Below are 19,828 nucleotides of genomic sequence, written 5' to 3' on the forward strand. Positions count from 1 at the left end.
CCATGCCCTATATCTCAAGCTCCAAAAACCTGCAGAAAACCGCATCCACGTTAAAATAAATTAGGGTTTCTGCAACTAAGAAAACAAGATACAAAAAGAGAAAATAAATAAAGTGATATATCCTTACCCATTTCATTTTCGATTTCTTCCATGCCCTCTATCGCACTCCAAAACCTGCAAAACCTCATCTCGTTAAAAATGGAAATAGGGTTTCTGCAAACCAAAGAAGCAGATGCAAAAAGGAAAAATAAAATAAATAAAATGATTTATACATTACCCATATCGATTCCACGATTTTTCCGTGCCAAATCTCACGATTTAATCACCTGCAAAAACCCTTATCTTCGTTAAAATGAAATTAGAGATGCTGTAATCAAATAAAGCAAGGCAGAAAGAGAAAAGAAAGAACGAAATATGTACATGCTTATGCCCTCGTTTTTACCTTGAGACACCCCCTTATTGTTTATTCGTTTTAAAAAAAAAAAGAAAAAAAAAAGAAAAAAGAACACTATACATATGTATGGGTATAAATGCTCTTTTGAATGGTAATGCGTATAAACTAATGTATACGTAAAAATCTGTGTATAATAACTAAGTAGACATGGTACAATTTTGATGTATAAATTAGGGTATAAACTATGTATCTCATCCTTGCCAGGTTATCAATCTTCCCACCTCCTCTAGGGGGCTCGTCAAATTTTTATCCTCAAATCTAACTGGAAGGCAGGTGACAGCTAGACCTTGCTTGTAATGGTTTCCAATATAATTGTCTATGCAATATAGCCGTACTTATAAAATTTTGTCTTATTAATACCTGCTTAGTTTGATTTTACTTGCTTGCCTGGAATAAAATGAATAAAAATGAAAAATAAATTGTTCTAAAATCTTATGCGAAGTAATGCAGGAAGGGAGACAAAGGTAATGTACTTTAATTTCCTAATTGCATATCATACATGGGGGAGAGTGAAGGGGAACTTAAGGGTGTGGTGGTATCATCCTGGGACCTAAGGTCCAAAGGCCAACGCGAGAAGCGTGTAGAGCCTTTCGTTGGCAAACCATCCAAAGGGATAGTATCCCCGAAACGGCTCGGCATTAAATGCGAGACCGAAATCCGAGTCCATAACGCCACTACCTTTAGACAGGGGTAGTGGGTAGTCGTGCGGCAAGGACACCGGCAAAAAGAAAAAAAAAATGGGAAAGTCAGAAAAGAACTGACAGAAAAATAAAGTGGGGAAAAGCCGGATGTACCTGGGGAATGTGCTGTCTCAATTTATATAATTGTTGCATACATAGTATAAATTTGGATTATTGTCACTCCTGTTATTTATATTGCAATCAATAGCGTAATTCCTTTCCAGTTTTTATTATTGTTGCTATATATTGCTGAGGATCTGGATTATATTGCCTATACTTTTTATATTGTCTCTCTTACTCTGCTCGGTCTCTGGAGGACCCTACTCTGACGTTGTTTACTCCACCACAGGGGTTGAGGCGTTAGATGTCGGAGCATTTGCAAATGAAGGAACCATGGGATAAGGGACTGTGTGATCAGAGAGTTCGCTTCTGGGATTTTTGTATTTTGACGTCTTGCGTCATTTATCATTTTTATTTCTATCAAGACTTTATTTGGTTTGGACTTTGGTAATTTAAAACTTTACTTTTCTTTTGAAGTATGAGTATTGAAATTGTTATGGTAAGACATATTTAATTTAGAATAAAATTTTATCGTGGTTGATGATTATAAAAAAAAAAAAAATTATTTCCATGATTTTTGCGTTCTTTTGCTCGTAACGACTTGACGGAAATCGGGTCGTTACAGGTCGGTGAAATAGTGGGAGGAACTGGCCCCCATAAAGCCAAATTTCAGGGTACTAATGGTAGGAAGTTGATTCCTGATAGCTTGAGAGATCACGGTCTTTCGCTTAAGGAGTACTGGTTGCGATACGACCAAAGGATTGAGGATGTGATGGCCTGGAAATTTAGGGGTCGGATGTAAGGAGGAGGAGCGGCAATTCAGGACTCAAGAAAGATAATCGATGTAAGGGGGAGGGGGAGTAGTGGCAATACATGTTAAAATCTTGGGTGTGATAGGGGAAAATCTTTGACGGATAATCTGTAGGGTAAGATCTGCCCATGGAATGAATAGGAAGTAAAGGTCTACATGGTTCTTTAGTTTGTGGTTCGAGCTATGCCCTGAATAGCTTTAATTGATATTTTGTAATGACAGTTGGGACTCTTGGTCCCCAATGTAACTTTCATAGTATCAATGAAAACATGTCGTCTTTCAAAAAAAAAAAAATATATATATATATATATATATATATATATATATATATATATGAGGAAATGGTTTGTGAGCAGCTGCTCAGATAAGCTTATCTGAGTAGGAGCTCACAAACACATGTGGCCCCACATTTTTTTGGGGGTCCAAAGCATTCATTTGGAAGGCCCTTCCATGGATAGGGTGTGTACCAAAAATCAGCCCTATAGGATCATCCTAACCCTGCCATTTTTGAAGAGAAAAAAATGGGCAGAAACATGGACACACAGTGTCTCTTCATTTTCCCCTCCACCTTTGATTGGGTTAGGATGATCCTATTGATCTGATTTTTGGTACGAACCCTATCCATGGAAGGGCCTTCCAAATGAATGCTTTGGATCCCCCCAAAAATGCCCCCCCCCCCAAAAATGCCCCCCCCCCCACCCCCCCCCACATGGTTCATGAGCTCTGCTCAGATAAGTTTATCTGAGCAGCTGCTCACAAACCATTTCCTCTCTCTCTCTCTCTCTCTCTCTCTCTCTCTATATATATATATATATATATAGGGGGCGAAGTTTATGAGGGATACCTCAGATAAGCTTATCTGAGCAAGCTACTATAAATAGCACATCACCCATGCTGTTTGACTCATCTAAACCATTCATTCCATAAAACCTAACATAGATAAGGTGCTCCTAAGAAATCATCTCCATAGGATCATCCTAACCATTCGATCTACAGAGGCACAAAATGCACCCATTTTATAGCCGTCCATTTTAAACCTCCACAAATCAAGCCTCAGCATGATCCTATAGAGATGATTTCCTACAATTACCCTATCGATGTTAACTCCTATAGAATCAATATCTAACATAACCCTGTATTGCAAGTTGGGACCTCTGGTCCCCAATGTAACTTCCATAGTAACATAACCCAAACAACATAGCTACCTACCCTATTTATATGAGCTTGCTCAGATAAGCTATCTGAGGTATCGCTCAGAAACCTTTTCAAATGAATGCTTAGAAACCCCAACAATGTGGCCCCACCTTTGTTTTATGCTAACGTTAGCAGCTAAGCTAGCTGCTAACGTTAGCAACAACCCTTCTCTCTCTCTCTCTCTCTCTCTCTCTCTCTCTATAACTTTAAAAACCTTTAACCGTCATGAAAATCTATAAATTTTCCATTTTTTAGTGAATTTTACAATTCAAATATGACTTTTTTTCATTAGGATTTTATTTTAGTCATGAAAATCTATAAATTTTCCATTTTTTAGTGAATTTTACAATTCAAATATGACTTTTTTTCATTAGGATTTTATTTTAGTTATGAATTGTTCTCTATGGAATTCATTTAGAATTGTAGGGTTCGGTGCTTTATTCATAAGAAAACTAGCCTCGTTCCCGCAAGTAGTCTTCCAGTGGTTACCTGTACCTGTCAGTAGTTAAACAATGGGGTGGAAAGTTGTTAGACCGTTGGCTCTCATGCCTTCAAATTGGAAAGTTTGTAGACCTGTGAAAAAGTCAGGGTGTGGAAGCAACGAAGCATGGTAATCAGTCTGAAAAACTATATCCATAGCAGATTTGAAAACTAATACTTAAGACAATCCAAACCAAAAGAAAGTTAAGCTATATTTGCTTGAATGAGTTCTATGGAACCTATCAGCCAAACCAGTAAATATAGTGGTCTAACTCAAGTTTTGCAACAGATTAAGGAGCTTTTGAAGTTATATGCACAGGAAAAATACATTCTTGTCGCAAAGCAATGCCAGCAGATAGGAGACTTGGAAGTTTGTGTTACATTCAAGGTACGTTCTAAACACATTCTTATCTCAGATTGGCATTTGTTAGAATCAATGTTTACTAACCTGAGTGGATGCTGGCCTAAATGGGGTTGAATCAAATTGGTTAAATGGGAAAAAAAAATTGAACAAACCAAAAAAATTAATTTTATCAAAAAAATGTAAAATACAAAGAACTGATGGAATGCCAAAATATTATAGATATTTATATTATACAAACTGTAAATTTTTAATAAGAAAAGTTGTCAGAAGTTGCTTGCAGGTCCTCCTTTTGGTGGCATGGTTAAAACTGTGGAGAAAAGAAGAGTATAAGATGAGGAATTTAAACTAAATAATGAATAGAGTTTTAGACTGAAGTTGATCAGCTTTTTCATCAACTGGATTTGCGATTTTCTATTTTTTTTTTAAAGGATAAAAGATTAGATAAGAAAAAACAAATGAAATGAGATTTGATAAAAGAAAGAAGAAAATCATTTGCATAAAGCTTGCATCTAGAAGGCTCTTCTGTTTTCATCATCATCATCATCATTGTTGTTGTTGTTGTTTTTGGCATTTAATTCTTTTAGGGAATGATTTTTTGCATCCACCTCAATTAGAATTTGCTGAATTAGTCGGTTGAATGCATAGTTACTAGAAACTTCCTAGTTGAATGAAAAGATTGCTTCGGAAGCTAAGTTCTTCTCCCTTTCCAAAAATTTAGGGCAAGAATGCTTCTCATGATGTTCCTATGTGTTTCCTCTTAATTAAGAGTTTGCTACCTATTTTGGCGATTATTTTTTCCTAAAAGAGTGTTGTTCCTTTTGATAATACCAAAGTAGCGTATTTGATAAAAAAAAAAGAGTATTGAAAACTTAAAAACTCATCTCAATTTTCAAACGAAACTAATGTGAATTTTTTTTCCAAAAACTTCACATTAAATCTAGATGAATAAAACATGTGAAACTTCCCTAAAACATGTAATTCTAATATGTTGCGAAAACTCCTAAGCCTTACTCAACTACTATAACCCTACTCATTCTATGCATTTCTAATCCGTTTCCAATGAGACTTATTGCATGCTTCATGTTGGCTTTTAATGATATTTCCCATGCATTTCCTCTTTACTTTTTTTAGAACTTTTCATACTTACATTTTCTCTTTCTAACTCCATGCTTTATGTTGAATTTAAGCTGGCTACCCCAGCTGGTGCACCCAAAAATTGTAATAGAAAAAAGATTTTTGGGTTTAACGCCAGACCATCAAACCTATGTTCAGTCTTCAGACCATGTAGCCTATCATTGGTTAGAAGAATATAAGCACCAGATGGACTGAGTGAAGCTTCCATATTATGTAGGTGGGAGCTACAAGCCTGTCTGTATTGCGCTGTGTGTGGCAGGCTTATTGGCTTCACCAGCATTGGAGAGGATCAGATCAAGTCTTCTTTCATATTGAGGAAAGCCTCTCGAAATTGGAAGAAAGGTTTGATGATTTTCTCCAACAGTTGGAGGGAGCTGGATGGAATACATGTCAGATCAATCTCAAAGTACCAAAGAAACTTCTTATTGAAGAAACATGTCTCACTGGATTCACCGGAAAGAAGTAACTGACCTATCCTTGCTGCAGCTTGATGCCTGATGGCCGCTGAAAACACAGCTTGAAGAAGATGACGAGCAAATCGTCAAGTTTTGTGATGTTTGTACATTTAAAATCATTTGTTTTTTTCCTTTTATTGATTGCTTATGTCAAGATATGTAGCCTCAAATTTATACATGTAATTTGCAAATTTTTAACCAAAAAATCTGACGTGGTTTTCTTTGTAAACCTATAACTTACCCCAATATTTACAACACAATCAACCATTTATCTCTGCAACCTTCAGATTGCTTTTACAATATTGTATAGAGTACACAGAATTGATAAAATTTATATGTTCAAAATCGAAAATTATGAGGAGTTTATATCAAGTCATGAGTTACTTGCTCTTGTGGTCTCAACTAAACTCAGTTTGAGTTGTCTCAACTAAACTCTCTTTTGAGTCGAGTTGAGATTTTGAGTTTTTGATATTTTTTTTTTCCCCCTTTTTTATGTTGATAATGAAAAGAATTTATTAAAAGAGGGATTGACCCTCTAGCTCAATGGTTAAGGCTTTGTTATTTGACCCAATCGGGGTTCAATCCCGGCTTATCCCCAAAAAAAGAATTTATTGAAATAACAAAATACTAAACGGTCTGACTGAGCTCGTTAACATTCAAAGATAGAATCACAAAACAAAAACAATGCAAATGGAAAAAACTCATCTGAGCCTCGATTGAGAAAAACTTATTCAGTTTTTCGTATATTTGCTGAGATTGTATCTCCATTCCCTTGTTTTCCTATTGACAGTCCTTGTTTTCGTTTTAAACATCTCTAATATGCTGTTGTTAGCGTTTTGGAGACATTTGAGTGTAGTCATATCCCTTTTTTTTTTTTTTTTTTTATATGTACTGGAACAAAATAATCCAAGTAGACGAACCCAACTAGTGTCAGGATTAGACTTAGTCAATTTGAGCTGGGTACCTTCATGAAAATTTTCTAAAGGATTCATTAGCCAACCCCAACTAGTTTGGGACAAAGGCATAGTTGAGTTAAGTTGTACTAGCAAGATAGCCTGTGCTACAACCAAGCAAAGAATTCTAACTATATAGTAGTCTATCAGTATTTGTAACACTTTCAATATGACCCTTGCAAAGTATAAAAAATCTGTTGATAAATAAGTAACAATTAACGAAACAAAATGAACAAATTGACCTAATCTACTTATGTAAGTCACCCATAATTTTCTATTTTTATATCACTTTTTTCATGTAATGTTTAGAGACGCAACTATTATAAGCAAGAACAATTAAAACAGATTAAACAGTATATAAACTTCCAATGCACTCTACGGCTATGCCGCTATCTTTACTTCCATTGAGGGTCTATATTTCGACAATTATTAATGGGTTTAGTTAAATCACATGCATTGAAAAACAGTCTGGAGAAATAAAAAACAAAAGAACCACCTTCAATGTCAAACTATGACAGGTATAAGCAAAATAAACACGCCAGAGAGAGAGAGAGAGAGAGAGATATAGATAGATGACGGTTCACCGAAAGCAAGCCGGGGCAAGATTATGGTTCACCGAAAGCGAGCCGGGAGCGATCAAAGGCGATAAATGCTTGATTGCATTATTGATTGATTGATAACGAGAGATAATGGTACCCCGACTATGCCCAAGGCCCAAGGGGTTACCGTCACGTTCATTGAAACTAATAATTGGCGGTAAAATTTGGTGCTGATGTTGAAATGTCCATCCACAACGGTTACTACCTATTGCTCTTAATTGATATCACGACAGTTATTTATTGCCGTCACAGTAAATGAAATTTATGGCGGCAACTGGAGGAGGGAATGACATCGTAAAATTATTATCGACTATATATACATACATCGCCCAGGATTTTATGATAAATGTTTTGACTCTATTTTTCAGATGGGATTTGCTAGGGACCAACGCAGAACGGCTGTCTGATGATAGTGCAGCCACATAGGCTCACTTCTGAACATATATTTTTTTTTGAACAGGTAACGATAACTTTATTAATATATAAACATTACATGGGAGGGACAAGATGTCCCCAGTCAGAGGAGGCTAAGGAAACCCCAGACATTCATGTAATTCCAAAATCTAAAATGCCCAAAATTACAGTTCACACCACCATCTCTCCCATAACGATGCACACTTCTTCTTGATTAACGCCACTCTTTGCCAACCCATTGGCCATTTCATTCGCCGTCCGCCTTCTATGTTGCAGTTGCGGCTTGATCACGCGAACAAGGTCTCTTACCTCATTGATAATAGATGCCATTTGCCATGGCCCACCACACCGATTGCTCGCCCATGCTATGGTGTTCGCGGGATCTCCTTCGACAATGAGGGTCTCATGTATTCCAACCAAATCAATTAGAGAAAATTAGAGAAAATTAGATACAACCAAATCAATTGTATTCCATCAGTCTAAATAAATTGAATTATGTTATATATTGCTTTTTAATGCAATAATGAACCATACAAAGCATCAAAAGAATAAAGCCTAGAAAGGGAATCAAATCTAGTACGTTAAAACTCGTCCACTCCATCTTTTGTCAATCATAAGACACTAATTTTAAAATTTCAAACCATTAACAAACACGAATCGATATCCTCCTAGTCTTTTACTGTACCACACAGTCCGTATACAGTTTTTACCAAATATGAATCAGGAACCTTAAACCAGTTTCTACAGTATTCAGCTTCAATCATGAGATTTAAACTGTAAATGGTATATTCTAGCAATATTGGTGCATAAACTTACTTGTTCAAGTTCAGTCCTGATCTGTTCAACAGCATGCCTAACTTCTAGCCGCATGGCTTCATACAATCCACGATCCACTCCATCCCCAATGGGATGTTCTGACTGCAATCGTAACAAGATACAGAAGTAAATCATAAACATTTAAAGTTGAAGGTATTGGCAATTTAATTAACAAACAGTAGTGAAGAAGTTTAACTTTTTCCTGTGCATAAACTGCACGTATTGTCTTCTCGATCCCATTTTTTGACCTCAAGCATCCTGTTCTTCATCATCAGTTAATGCAGAGGAGTAGTTCTGAAAAGATCCAAATTTATAAGTTCTCTTCCTTTTCAGGGTGAGCTCTCTTCAAACCACTCTAAACATAGAGGTGAGACAAAATAAAGACAGAATTAAGAGAGAAAAGGTGGTCCTTCAGCCCATATGTACCCCTTATTCCTATTATTTTTTCTTTCAATAAAAGAGCATTCACCCCATCTCGAAGAGAAGGATACGACCCCTTAACTATTATAAATAAATAAAATACTTACAGAGTAGCCATCATGCGACTGTAATAAATCTTTTAGACTCAGAGACCTTTTCAAGACATGCTGATGGTTTGGGGTGTTGGGTTTATGCAATGAGGGCCTTTGGAAGTTCCCATTACTGAAACTCTTTGTTTTGGTATGATTGATGGAATTAGGAGAATGCTTCGTGTCACTCTGTTCATGATAAAAGAAGTAAGAATTAGCTTTTCTCTATTCTATATATAAAATCTATCAAGAAATTATACATGTTTATGGTGCGGACCGAAAAGACAATTAGGTATTGTCCTGCATTATTGTAGTCATTTTACATTGTTGGCCTAGTTTGGGCCTATATATACATCATATTCATGAGGAGTATTGTCCTGCATCATACTGTAGTCATTTTACATTGTTGGCCTAGTTTGGGCTTATATATACATCATGTTCATGAGGAGCTCCCTAGTGGAGACTTCTCATCTTCTCTACTCATCTTCTTCTTCCTCTCTTATAACCTGTTTTGCATGGATTCTTTGCCCCCCCTATGCAGAATCTGTGTCGACACGTCTCCACATGTGACTCGGACAAGGATTCAAGTGGGACACACCCGGATTCTTCTTGTAGCTGTGTCCCGTACTAATCCTGTTTTTTTCGGTGAATCTGACTCATTATTGTCTCTTTTAAAATGTAAATCTTGTATATTTTCCCTTTAAACAAGCTTCCTTCCTAACTTTTTTTATATGAAAGCACAACCCGTACTCTTTTAATAAAAGCCCTAGTCCCTCGAACCTAGAACACCAACCCCCTTCCTTCTTATTTGACTCTCTTAATAAAAACTCCAAGGCCTCAACCCTCCATCCTCAATATTTTCATATATATATATATATATATAATTTAAATTTTAAAATTTTATTTTATTTAAAAAATATCGAATCCACGATTCCTACATTTTGGGTTTTGCCGAATCCGACACCTCGAATCCGAATTCATGCAACACAGCTTCTAACCCTAATCTAATTTCTACTGGTTTAACGAGCAGAAAAATATAAAAACATAAAGAATCCAAAGCCATTGTTACCAAGTTTGCTTGAATCTAGGCTTGTACCGTACTAATCAATAAAATCACTACTTGTTTAACGGGCAGAAAAAATATAAAAATATGAAGAATCCAAAGCCATATCGTTACTAATAGCAAACTTACATCCTACTTTGCAATGTTATATCTATTAGATAAAATATTTTAACATAAAAAATTATATTAAAAAAATCATGTTACTCTCATACAAATCAGTAGAATCGTACTGACGTTCCATTTATGCACATCATTGACTAACTAGGACCCCGGTTGCTTGAAGAATAATAAAAGTAGCCAAAAAGGAGACCAATCTAGTAGTCATAGATATGTAGAAATCCCATATCACACACACACACACACACACACACACACACACAGAGGGAGAGAGAGAGAGAGAGAGAGAGAGAGAGAGAGAGAGAGAGAGAGAGAGAGAGAGAGAAAACAAAGTTACCTCTGAATCAGTGCACTGATACCGCGAGACCGAGACATAATGCCTTCTCCTTGAATTACAATCGGAAGCATCCTTGTCACCCGAAACTGAGACAGAACGCCTTCTCCTTGAATTACAATTAGAAGCGTCCTTACCACCCGAATTATTATCGAATTTGCTCTTTCCATGATTTCTTGATACCAACAACCCCTTTCTCAAACTCTCATCCACTACGGTCCCTAACGTCGAAAGGCTGGCAGCGGATAGCCGGCAACCCAACCTACCCTTTGTGCTCTCTCTTCCATCGTCTTCATTTGCCAGAAAGAACTCACTCTCGAGATCGTCAAGGCTTGTTTCCAGAAAGCCAGATCCTCTCTCAGTATTCACAAATCTTCCGCTCCGGTGCTGATGCTCGTCATCAGGGTCTGACGGATGGAACCGGCCAGAAAAGCGGTTGAGGATCCTCGTCGCCATCGTCTTCAATTTTTTTTTTAGAAAATTAACAAAAGTAGAAACACATAGAACTAAGGGGAAAAAATGGGAGAGTTGATAATATAACACCAACAGTTGGTCACTACAATTTTTTGTGGCATTTCTAGGTAGTAACGAACAACATATCATAACAAATCTCTTCTAGACCAATAGGAGAAGGAAAAAAAATCCAACCATAGTATGTTACATAGTATTAAATTTCATCACCCTTCAATTTATAATATAACATGTAGTGAAGAGTCATGAAATTGTACAAGTTTTCACTCTGACTGAATTGTATAATTTAGGTGCAGTTTTTGAATAAAAAAGTGTTGTGAATCATCCGGATGGGACCCAAACTGAATTATAGGACTGAATGGCTAAAAAAGTTTACAAACTGTTCCTGTGTAAAATTCATACATTTGGGTGAAGTAGTTGTGGATTATCATCCAAATTCAAAGCCAGTCCAAAGAGTAAAAAATGCAAGCCTTGACATTTTTCTGTCAGGAAGCTTTTTATTTTTAATTTCAAAAATTTCAATGTATTGGTGATGAAAAACCAATAGTCGAGGGTGTCATTCAACACTAAATGTGCCCCAGAAAATCACTGAATGCCTACTAATCAATAAAAGAAAAGAAAAGATGATGGTATTCTCATACAAAACAATCTAATCTTACTTAAACTCAATGTTCTATTTATGAGCATCATTGACTAACAAGGAGGACCCATTGGTTGAAGAAACAATTTACTAGTCATTAGATACATGGAAATCACATATGAACAAGAGAGAAGAAGAAGAAAAACAAAAAGGTACCTGTGAATGAGTGGCCTGATACCGGGCGACCGAGACAGAAGGCCTTGTCCTTGAATTAGAATCAGAAATGCCGTTGCCACCCGAATTATTGTCGAGATTGCCCTTTCCGGGGCCTCTTCAAAGATAATGATCGTGATCTTTCGAATCTTATTTTGGAAATCTATTGTGATCAAAGTTGAGAAGAAATGCGATTTTTCATGATCATCAACTGCCGTTTTTTTCTTTGTCCGAACATCAAAATCTTCAAGTTTTAGCCTTCTTTCGTATCTGCGTATTTCCTCTATCGTTGTGCTGATTTTTTTTAAGCCTTCCATAAATTGACGTTGTTCTTGATATGTTCATTTTCATGAATTGTTCACAAATGATCTAGTTACGTGGTTCATGATATCACAAATGCATTTTCATAAATTTTCATGAATTGTTTATTTCATGAATTGTTCACAACTAATAATAAAAAATTGTTATGTGCCTAATTGGCCATAACGGAAATAAACAAAGAGAAAATAGAAAGAGAAGGGAAGGGAGGTTGATTCGAGGCAACCAGACCTCCTAGTGGTTCAAATCGAGAGGAACCATGACTCTCCTACAAAGTTTCCTTTGCTGTAGAAATTTTTTTTTTTTTCATTCCATTGAAATACAAACTTAAATACAAGCATAAAGGTAGTTTTACAGCACTACCCTACTACCCTACTAACCCACTTACATAACACATAGGAAATAACTAACATCCACAGCCTTAAACCCATAACCACATAATTAATAACCACAATCTAACTATTCTAACTAACATGCACATATTACGTGCCTAATCGGCCGTAACGGAAATAAACAAATGGAAAATAGAAAAAGAGATGGGGGAAGGTTGGTTCCAGCCAATCGGACCTCCTAATGGCTCAAATCGAGAGGAACCATGACTCTCCTAAACAAAGTCTCCCTTGTTTGCTGTAAATTTTTCTTCCTTTTTCATTTCATTCAAATACACTTCTTAAATACAAGAACAAAGGTAGTTCCATATCACTACCCCATTAACCCACTTACATGACACATAGCAAATAACCAACACCCTCACTTACATGACACATACAAGTAAGTAACACCCACAAATCTAAAATGAAAAAAGCCTACAATAACTACTTTGTAACCAAATCGCATACACCATAACAAGTAAGTGGAATGCATGAATAAATAAATTTTCACGTTGTTTTAATTAACAAATATCATGTCTCAGAGTCTTTTGATAAGAGTACATGGACTGGAAACAAGATGCTCCGGAAAACAAAAGTCTCGAACGAAATTCAGTTCGATGACAGGTTTCCAAGGATTATAAAAAGAGGAACTTTAGATAAGAAAACATGAGTTTCACAAAATCTGGAACAGTAATAAAATGTCGACTGTGAGTATCAGGAGCGGGGAGAGTGTCCGAGTCATCTGAACTCCATTTGCAGTGTCTGATTCTGACAGGGGCGCTGATGCCGGGCATGCCAGTCCATATTTCCCTTCCTTGCACTCACTGGCAAACAAGCCTGGGGGGTACTTCCCGTAGAGGTTGATGTAACTGAACATGGTCGATGCACAGTCGTTACTGCCATCATTTATCTCATCTACATAAGGGCAAGCAAATTCCTTGAATGCTCCACAACAGAGCGTGGGCAGGTAATTGGGTCCTTTGCACTGGCTTGTGATGATCGTGTAGTTCAGGAACTCGAAGTTGACGGGGCAACCTGTAAAGAAAGAGATTAGATGATTGCAATATTCATCATGGTGTAAAATAAAATACTTGGTGACAGCTCATCAACACCCAGGTGGCCAGATCAAGTGCAAGGTAAATAGTTTTTTCCAGATCCTAAAATAAAATCATTTGGGTATTCAAAAACTCCCACAATCAGACTACAATATAAGCCTTTGAAACTTGAAAAACTTGATCGACTACTCTACCAACCGGGTTTTGAGGTGACTGGGGATTGGATCTTCACATAGACCAAACCAAGTTCCATTTTTAACCTAGCGATGTTTTAAACTGAAGGAATGTAATAGGAGAACTCCATATTTCAAAACAATGCTGCGGATTTAAGTCTCAGACACATACTACTCAGATACATGTGAAACATGGGAATGGATGGTGGGCTAAAGCTGTGCAGTAATGTTTTTTCCTTTTCTATAGTATTTATATTATAATCTAACTTACAGGAGGTACCTTCAATGATTTTGGAAAGAATAATAATCATGCCACTGTTGGAACATAGTTGGCCGCCATGTAGAAAGGACACTTCAGTTCAAAAAATAAAAAGTTGTCGGTACCCAAAAAATAAAAAAATTGATGGTGTCCAATGTGCAATCGTGCTACACATCCTACTTCATCTTTTTTTCCTTATTTTAGCACATTATTTATGAAGTTGTAATAAGCTTAATTCTTCACCAAATTAATATACTTAATTTTAACCATTCATAAAATATATATACTTAATTTTAGCGACACTTGTTAACAGAACGATACACATGAGTCTCTATCTTGACATTTGAATACATCCACCTTTATATATGAAAACTCCAGATCCTAACGTGATGTAGTCATCGATCCTACCCATCTCAGTTCAACAATATGTTATAACTTACAAGCAATAGGAGAATAATATTGTTCCTTAAAAACAGAAGAATAGACTTTTGGAACCAAGATTTCCCAGTAACAAAACTTAAATAAGAATCAACCATCCCATCTCCATAAAAGTATGAAACTGGTTTAAAACAGTGTACAAAACTAGAAAATTGAAGCAGACTAGATGATGGTTCAAGTTCAAGAGACACCAGACCTGGTACTCGATGATGGTACTCGATGAAGCTTTTCAAGTTTAGACAACGTATGCAACTATTTTGATTCCAAAAAAATAAAATAAAATTATGCTACCTTCCAACTTGAACCACTGTTTAAACACTCCTGCTCAATCGTCGACTCTCCCGAGTCGACTCCGTGTTACCTTGGTCTAATTCTGTCTGAGTCCAAGTTTTTCCCTTCAAATCATTCAAAACTCCTTTGATTTGCCCAAGTTATCAAAAAATCGACCGTGTCAATCATTGAGTCGCCCGAGTTGACTCTCTTTTATTGTGGCAGGGTTCTCATCCAACGAGGTTTGGAACACTGTCTTGAACAATATTTTTCAACAGCTTGATTTAGTTTCTGTAGGTGTAAAAACTGGAATCAAGCTATTACCTCTAAAGTCTTAACTCAACCAGAATTCTTCTGAGCTCCAATTGAGTTACAAAGCACTGGTTTAAAGTATTCCGTTTGGAATAATCATTTACTAGATTAACTAATAGCAAGATATGTCCCATCTGCCTCTTGAACAGATCCTTATTCATTTAATTACTTGTCTACATTACTACCACATACAAGTAGTGATTGGGTGGGATCTACACATTACATCAAGTCAACGATCCCTTCTGTTCTATCAATTCTTCACATAATGTTGGCATTAGTGGCCATCCTAGAAAGAAAAAAAACGTACCTTTACAAGACATTATTCGTTCTCTAACAGGCAATTTCAAACTGGAAACCAGCATCCTCAAAGCAGACCACTGTGATAACTATTCTAAGAGATCAAGTAATGACATCCCATGCTTTTTAAATTCCAAAAAGAAAGTGAGAAAGACGAACTCCAAAACAAATGTCACACAAAAAACAACCCATCTCCTGTTCTCAAGTCATATAAACATATAATTTGTATACCTTTATATTTCCAAAAGCATTTATTTTTCCATTTGGCTACTCGTTTCTCTGTCTAATAATTCCCCTAAATACAATTAAAATGACTAAAAATTCAGATATGTTTCTACCTTATGGTTTCACCTTCTCTAATTATTCCCCTACATACAGCTAAACCATTGAAAATCCGACAACATCCAACGCCAAACTCCTTGCTTCAAAGTGAATGAATGGCCAAAACCCTAATTTCACATATCAAGCACACATACTACACATACTAGTACAATGTCATGGCTTTTTACCATGAATTCTTCAATTTCATAACCAGGTGAGCAAAAAAGTGAAAGAAAAACAAGATCCCAGTTTCCGAGCTAGAATCCCTTCCCAAGATATTTCTTTGTCTAATAATTCCCCTAAATGCAATTAAAATGGCTAAAAATTCGGATATTTTTCTAATACAATGTCATGTCTTTTTAACTATGAATTCTTCAATTTCTATAACCAGGCGAGAAAAAAAAGTCGAAGAAAAACAAGATGTCAGTTTCCGAGCTAGAATCCGATCCCGAGATTCAAAACAAACATAACACATAAAAATAATAAAAAGATAAGAATGGACTTGGAGAGATAAGGAAAACATAATCCTAATCTCCTAATCCCATCTAACTAGATAATCTTCTAATCTAAATTATCTGATATTCTCTAACAAAACACGACAATTCACCTAAAAAAACCGACGAAAGAAAAACTCACTCTTTTTGGCCTGAAGGAGGCTGCGACCGGTAGATCCGTGAGAGTCAAAGACATCATCTGAAATAAATCAGGAAATTCGGGCGTCAAAAAACGTGAAATTGAGCGATTATTATTTATTATCAGATCTGGAGATGCATCGATTTTATAGTCCAGGATTGCAAAATCGTGGATTTCACAAGCTAATACTCGGATTTTACAATCCTGAAAATGAAAATTTTAATTTTTAGTGTATGAGATTAAGGTTTTAGGTTGTAAAATCTAGGATTTTAAAATCCTAGTTTATAAAATCTACAACGTAGGGTTTGGGATCTTGTCACCTGAAATGAAAGAAGAAGAGGCGAAGCTCGTCAAAAGGAAGAAGAGAAACGCAAGAAAGCAGCGATCTGACGCCATTCTCGAAGATCGATCTCTCTCGATCTTCCTCTCGAGAGAGCTCTGACGCTGGGAAAGACGGAACAGAGGAGAAAATAACAGGTTTTGGAGGAAGAGCGTGGGATTTTTTTATTTTTTTTGTGTGGATTTGGTTGGCGAAAACAGAGGTCTCGCATAACCGAGTCAAAAAGTATATTAGTTTTGATGAATTTATGGCAAAGCTTTTAAGAGAAGTTGGCAGCTGTGAAAACGTGCTAACCCTCCTTTTCATTGTTTTTTTTTTTTTTTTTTTTGTGTTCTTATTTTTTTTATATATATCACAAACAATTTCAGACCTTTCTCTCATTCAAAAATTGGTGTGGGATGTATGTACGCTGTCTCAAAATATTTCCATAAGATGATCCCAACCCGAATGATTACCAATGGCAACATGGCATTGCTTTCCAAATAATTGTTCTTTTTTTATATATCTTTCTAATCAACTTCTTGTTCTACGAATTGAAGAACAAATCTTATTGACCGGTATCACGTTTGTTTGTCCTCTTCAATAGACTAGCAAAAAGTGAACAGGACTCGCAGTTCCACCCAGTCTACCCGTAATTTATGGTCCGGGTCACTAAATTAGTGACCCGTTGAAATTTGAACCGGTCCGTACGGGTCCCGTCAAAATTGGGCAAGTGCTCGTGAAAACCCAAATGATCGAGATTTTATTTGGTGTAAGCCAATGTAGTCCTGTATTTTTCATAAAATACTGTGAGGACTACCACATCATAGGATGATCTAAACCGTCCATGTGATGGAACACAACGTAAATAGGTTGTGCCTCAAAAATCATTTCCATAGGATGATCCTAGCCCTCCGATCTATATAGGTTTCCATAAATAATAATATGTAATTTCTCGATAGATTAGAGAGCTAGGATCATCCTATGGAAATGATTTTTTTTGGCACAACCTATTTACGTTATGGCCCGTCAAATGGGCGGTTTGGACCATCCTATTATAGTGTGAGAATAAACACAGTAAAAAAAAAATACAGGTGACCCGCCGGTCCACCCAGACTGCACTGATGTGCCCAAAGTCACAGGGTAGCACAATGATCTAATTTTCTTTGATGACATGAAGTTGGTCCTCCAGCCACTTGACGCGGATCATGATCACAATTGGAGGATGCCATAGCTCCAAAGTTAGGCTAATTCAACAATCCTAAGCATTTAATTAGTGAACAAAATTATTCAATGTCTCAAATTAAGAACGTAAGTCTGGATCAGATGGTTAGGATTGCTGAGCAGCTGAGCTTTATGGTGAAGATTGGAGCAGACTCCAGTGGAAGTAGGATCATTACACAAAAAGCAAAAGAAAAGAAAGAGAGGATATGTCCAACCACGTAAGAAACCAAACCAAGCCAATGAGGCGTCTAATAGTGGATGATACTAATTTTAATACATGCCTATCGCTTCCCTCTCTTTCACTCTCAATATGGCAACGCTTCCATTCCATGTTCGTTGAGCACGGATTGTTCCCAGTGCAGAGTCCCATGAAAATGGAGGCTCTTTTATCTTTTTTTTTGAAAGGTAACGATAATTTTTATTCCGTAAATAGAAGGGTACAAGATGTCCCCACAGGTGTTACATTGATCAACGATACCCCATAGGACCCACAGCTATAAACAAATCTCTAGGACATTCAGCAAAGATATTGCATGACAATAAAACAAATGTGGACATGTCTGTCAGATAATAGTGAAACCATTATCTTGGAGTAGGCAATGAGGAGTGTTTTCTCTGCTAATCACTTTTTCAGATGGAGGGCAAATCTTGCGAGGCTACAAGAATCAGTTCATCGGAAATGGTGTTCCAATATAATGATGATTTACCTAGTGGAAGCTTATAACCGATAACCAGAGAACCCCTATTCATCAGTGAATTATCGTGCATGTGATCTGGATAACATGGAAAAGGAATCTCGTGTAAACTGTGGCACTGCACCACCAATATATTAGGTGGTGTTTCTAGGATGTAAAACTTTAAATCCATGGTAGATAATGTCTGTGGTTGTTGTATGTGGGAAGCTAAAGAGGACAAGGTACTAAAGTTGTTAAAACGTTTGGAACCAGCTTCTACACAGAAAGGAAGTATACCAAACCCCTGCATATATCTGAATATGGAAAAAGGTAAACTCCACACTTCCGTGATGCCAGGGGCAACATAAATCAGGTCTAATCTTTTGGGGATATTCACCACGATATTCACAACGGGAATAAAAATCTTTGGATAAGCCGTTCCCTGGATTAATTATCTCGCTTGGATAAGTTTTATCTTGAAATTATCTCGTCTTCAGTTCAATTTTGATCTACTAATTTTATCCAAGAACAAAGGTCGACATGAACAGTAGATATCAAGTCTTTCCAAGGATAAAATAAACCCCGGCTTGCTTCCATGATGAACACCCTCCTTTCGGCGGATTACAGGTGCAGCCACTTGGATTCGCTTAGAGCTTGGTTGATAACACTGAGTTTCATCCAAACTAAACAAAAGAAATTAAGTTTGACTGATTTCCTTCATTAATACAAGAGTTGGACCCAATATGTGGGTTTTTAGTAAAACCTAGTTTTTTATATTTAATAAATGGCTCAATGAACAGATTAGAAAAATGTCAGAGAGTGCAAAGCAAAAGGATGTTAGTTGAGGTGAAGCTGGATTTGGTGGAATCTTTGCATTGATGGGCAATGGCTATAGTGGAACTTGAATCTGAAGCTGGGACCGAGTGGGAGTATAATTAGATGTTAGAAAAGATTACTGTAATTGGATGTTTTCTTTGCTGACCTTTCAAAAAAAAAAAGATTACTGTATTATAAGGCCATGAAATTTGCATAAAGTTTGAGTGGCCTTCAGGAAATCTGTTTTTAATTAACTGGCTATGAAACAGGCAACTCATTGCTACTGTGTTTGTCAAAATTTTCCACTTTTCCCTTCATTAACTTTAAGACTCGTGACACAAAAATAAGAACACTACTAGATTTGGCTGAAACCGTGAAAAAATAAGAGAGCTTCAGAAGCATTTGAGTGTTGCACAGAAAGCCTGAAAGCCCAATACCCCCTAAAGTGCACTTGTAATCATCTTTTACTTAATAAATGATATCTTTCTTCCAAAAAGAAAAAGACCACCTGCAGTACTATATCTAGCAAACATGGCAGTCTCAAGTAGTTGAAAAGATTCACACTTTAAGAAAGCAGAAGGCATTGTGAAACAGATCACACTAAAAATTTCAAGAGGCAAATCCTTACCTATCACTATCAGACTCCA

The 19,828-nt window shown here is 36.6% G+C and overlaps 2 protein-coding genes across 6 annotated transcripts in view; one reads left to right on the top strand and one right to left on the bottom strand.

The window, feature by feature from the left end:
* Positions 1-5,918, top strand: part of RUS5 (root UVB sensitive protein (Protein of unknown function, DUF647)) — an 81,727-nt gene extending 75,809 nt beyond the window's left edge. For 4 of the 5 annotated variants that reach the window (XM_077365744.1, XM_077365748.1, XM_077365747.1 and 1 more), the window contains 2 exons: positions 3,969-4,067; positions 5,395-5,918. In XM_077365744.1, coding sequence (XP_077221859.1) covers positions 3,969-4,067; positions 5,395-5,643 — 348 coding nt within the window. In that variant the 3' untranslated portion in view covers positions 5,644-5,918. Of the gene's footprint in view, positions 1-1,483; positions 2,285-3,968; positions 4,068-5,394 lie in introns of those variants that run through there. The other variant, XM_077365750.1, reaches the window with a different exon arrangement.
* A 6,960-nt stretch (positions 5,919-12,878) lies between these two features.
* On the bottom strand, positions 12,879-16,713 carry LOC143856313 (GPI-anchored protein LLG1-like). The gene is made up of 3 exons (XM_077366495.1): positions 16,469-16,713; positions 16,152-16,208; positions 12,879-13,425 (listed from the first exon to the last, which is right to left on the bottom strand). Exons 1-3 carry the CDS (start codon positions 16,542-16,544, stop codon positions 13,064-13,066), a joined length of 495 nt encoding a protein of 164 aa, XP_077222610.1. The 5' UTR covers positions 16,545-16,713; the 3' UTR covers positions 12,879-13,063.
* Positions 16,714-19,828: the final 3,115 nt, after the last annotated feature.

The sequence above is a fragment of the Tasmannia lanceolata genome, unplaced genomic scaffold, assembly GCF_043159265.1.
Source record: "Tasmannia lanceolata isolate RefF3 unplaced genomic scaffold, GAP_Taslan_0.1 ptg000023l, whole genome shotgun sequence".
Lineage (NCBI taxonomy): Eukaryota > Viridiplantae > Streptophyta > Magnoliopsida > Canellales > Winteraceae > Tasmannia > Tasmannia lanceolata.

Coding starts and splice junctions, on each gene's coding strand:
- LOC143856313 (XM_077366495.1), bottom strand. CDS start 16,544: ATGGCGTCAGATCGCTGCTTTCTTGCGTTTCTCTTCTTCCTTTTGACG. Junction 16,209..16,468: donor CTCTTCTTCTTTCATTTCAG/GTGACAAGATCC, acceptor GATTTATTTCAG/ATGATGTCTTTGACTCTCAC. Junction 13,426..16,151: donor CCTCCTTCAGGCCAAAAAGA/GTGAGTTTTTCT, acceptor CTTTCTTTACAG/GTTGCCCCGTCAACTTCGAG.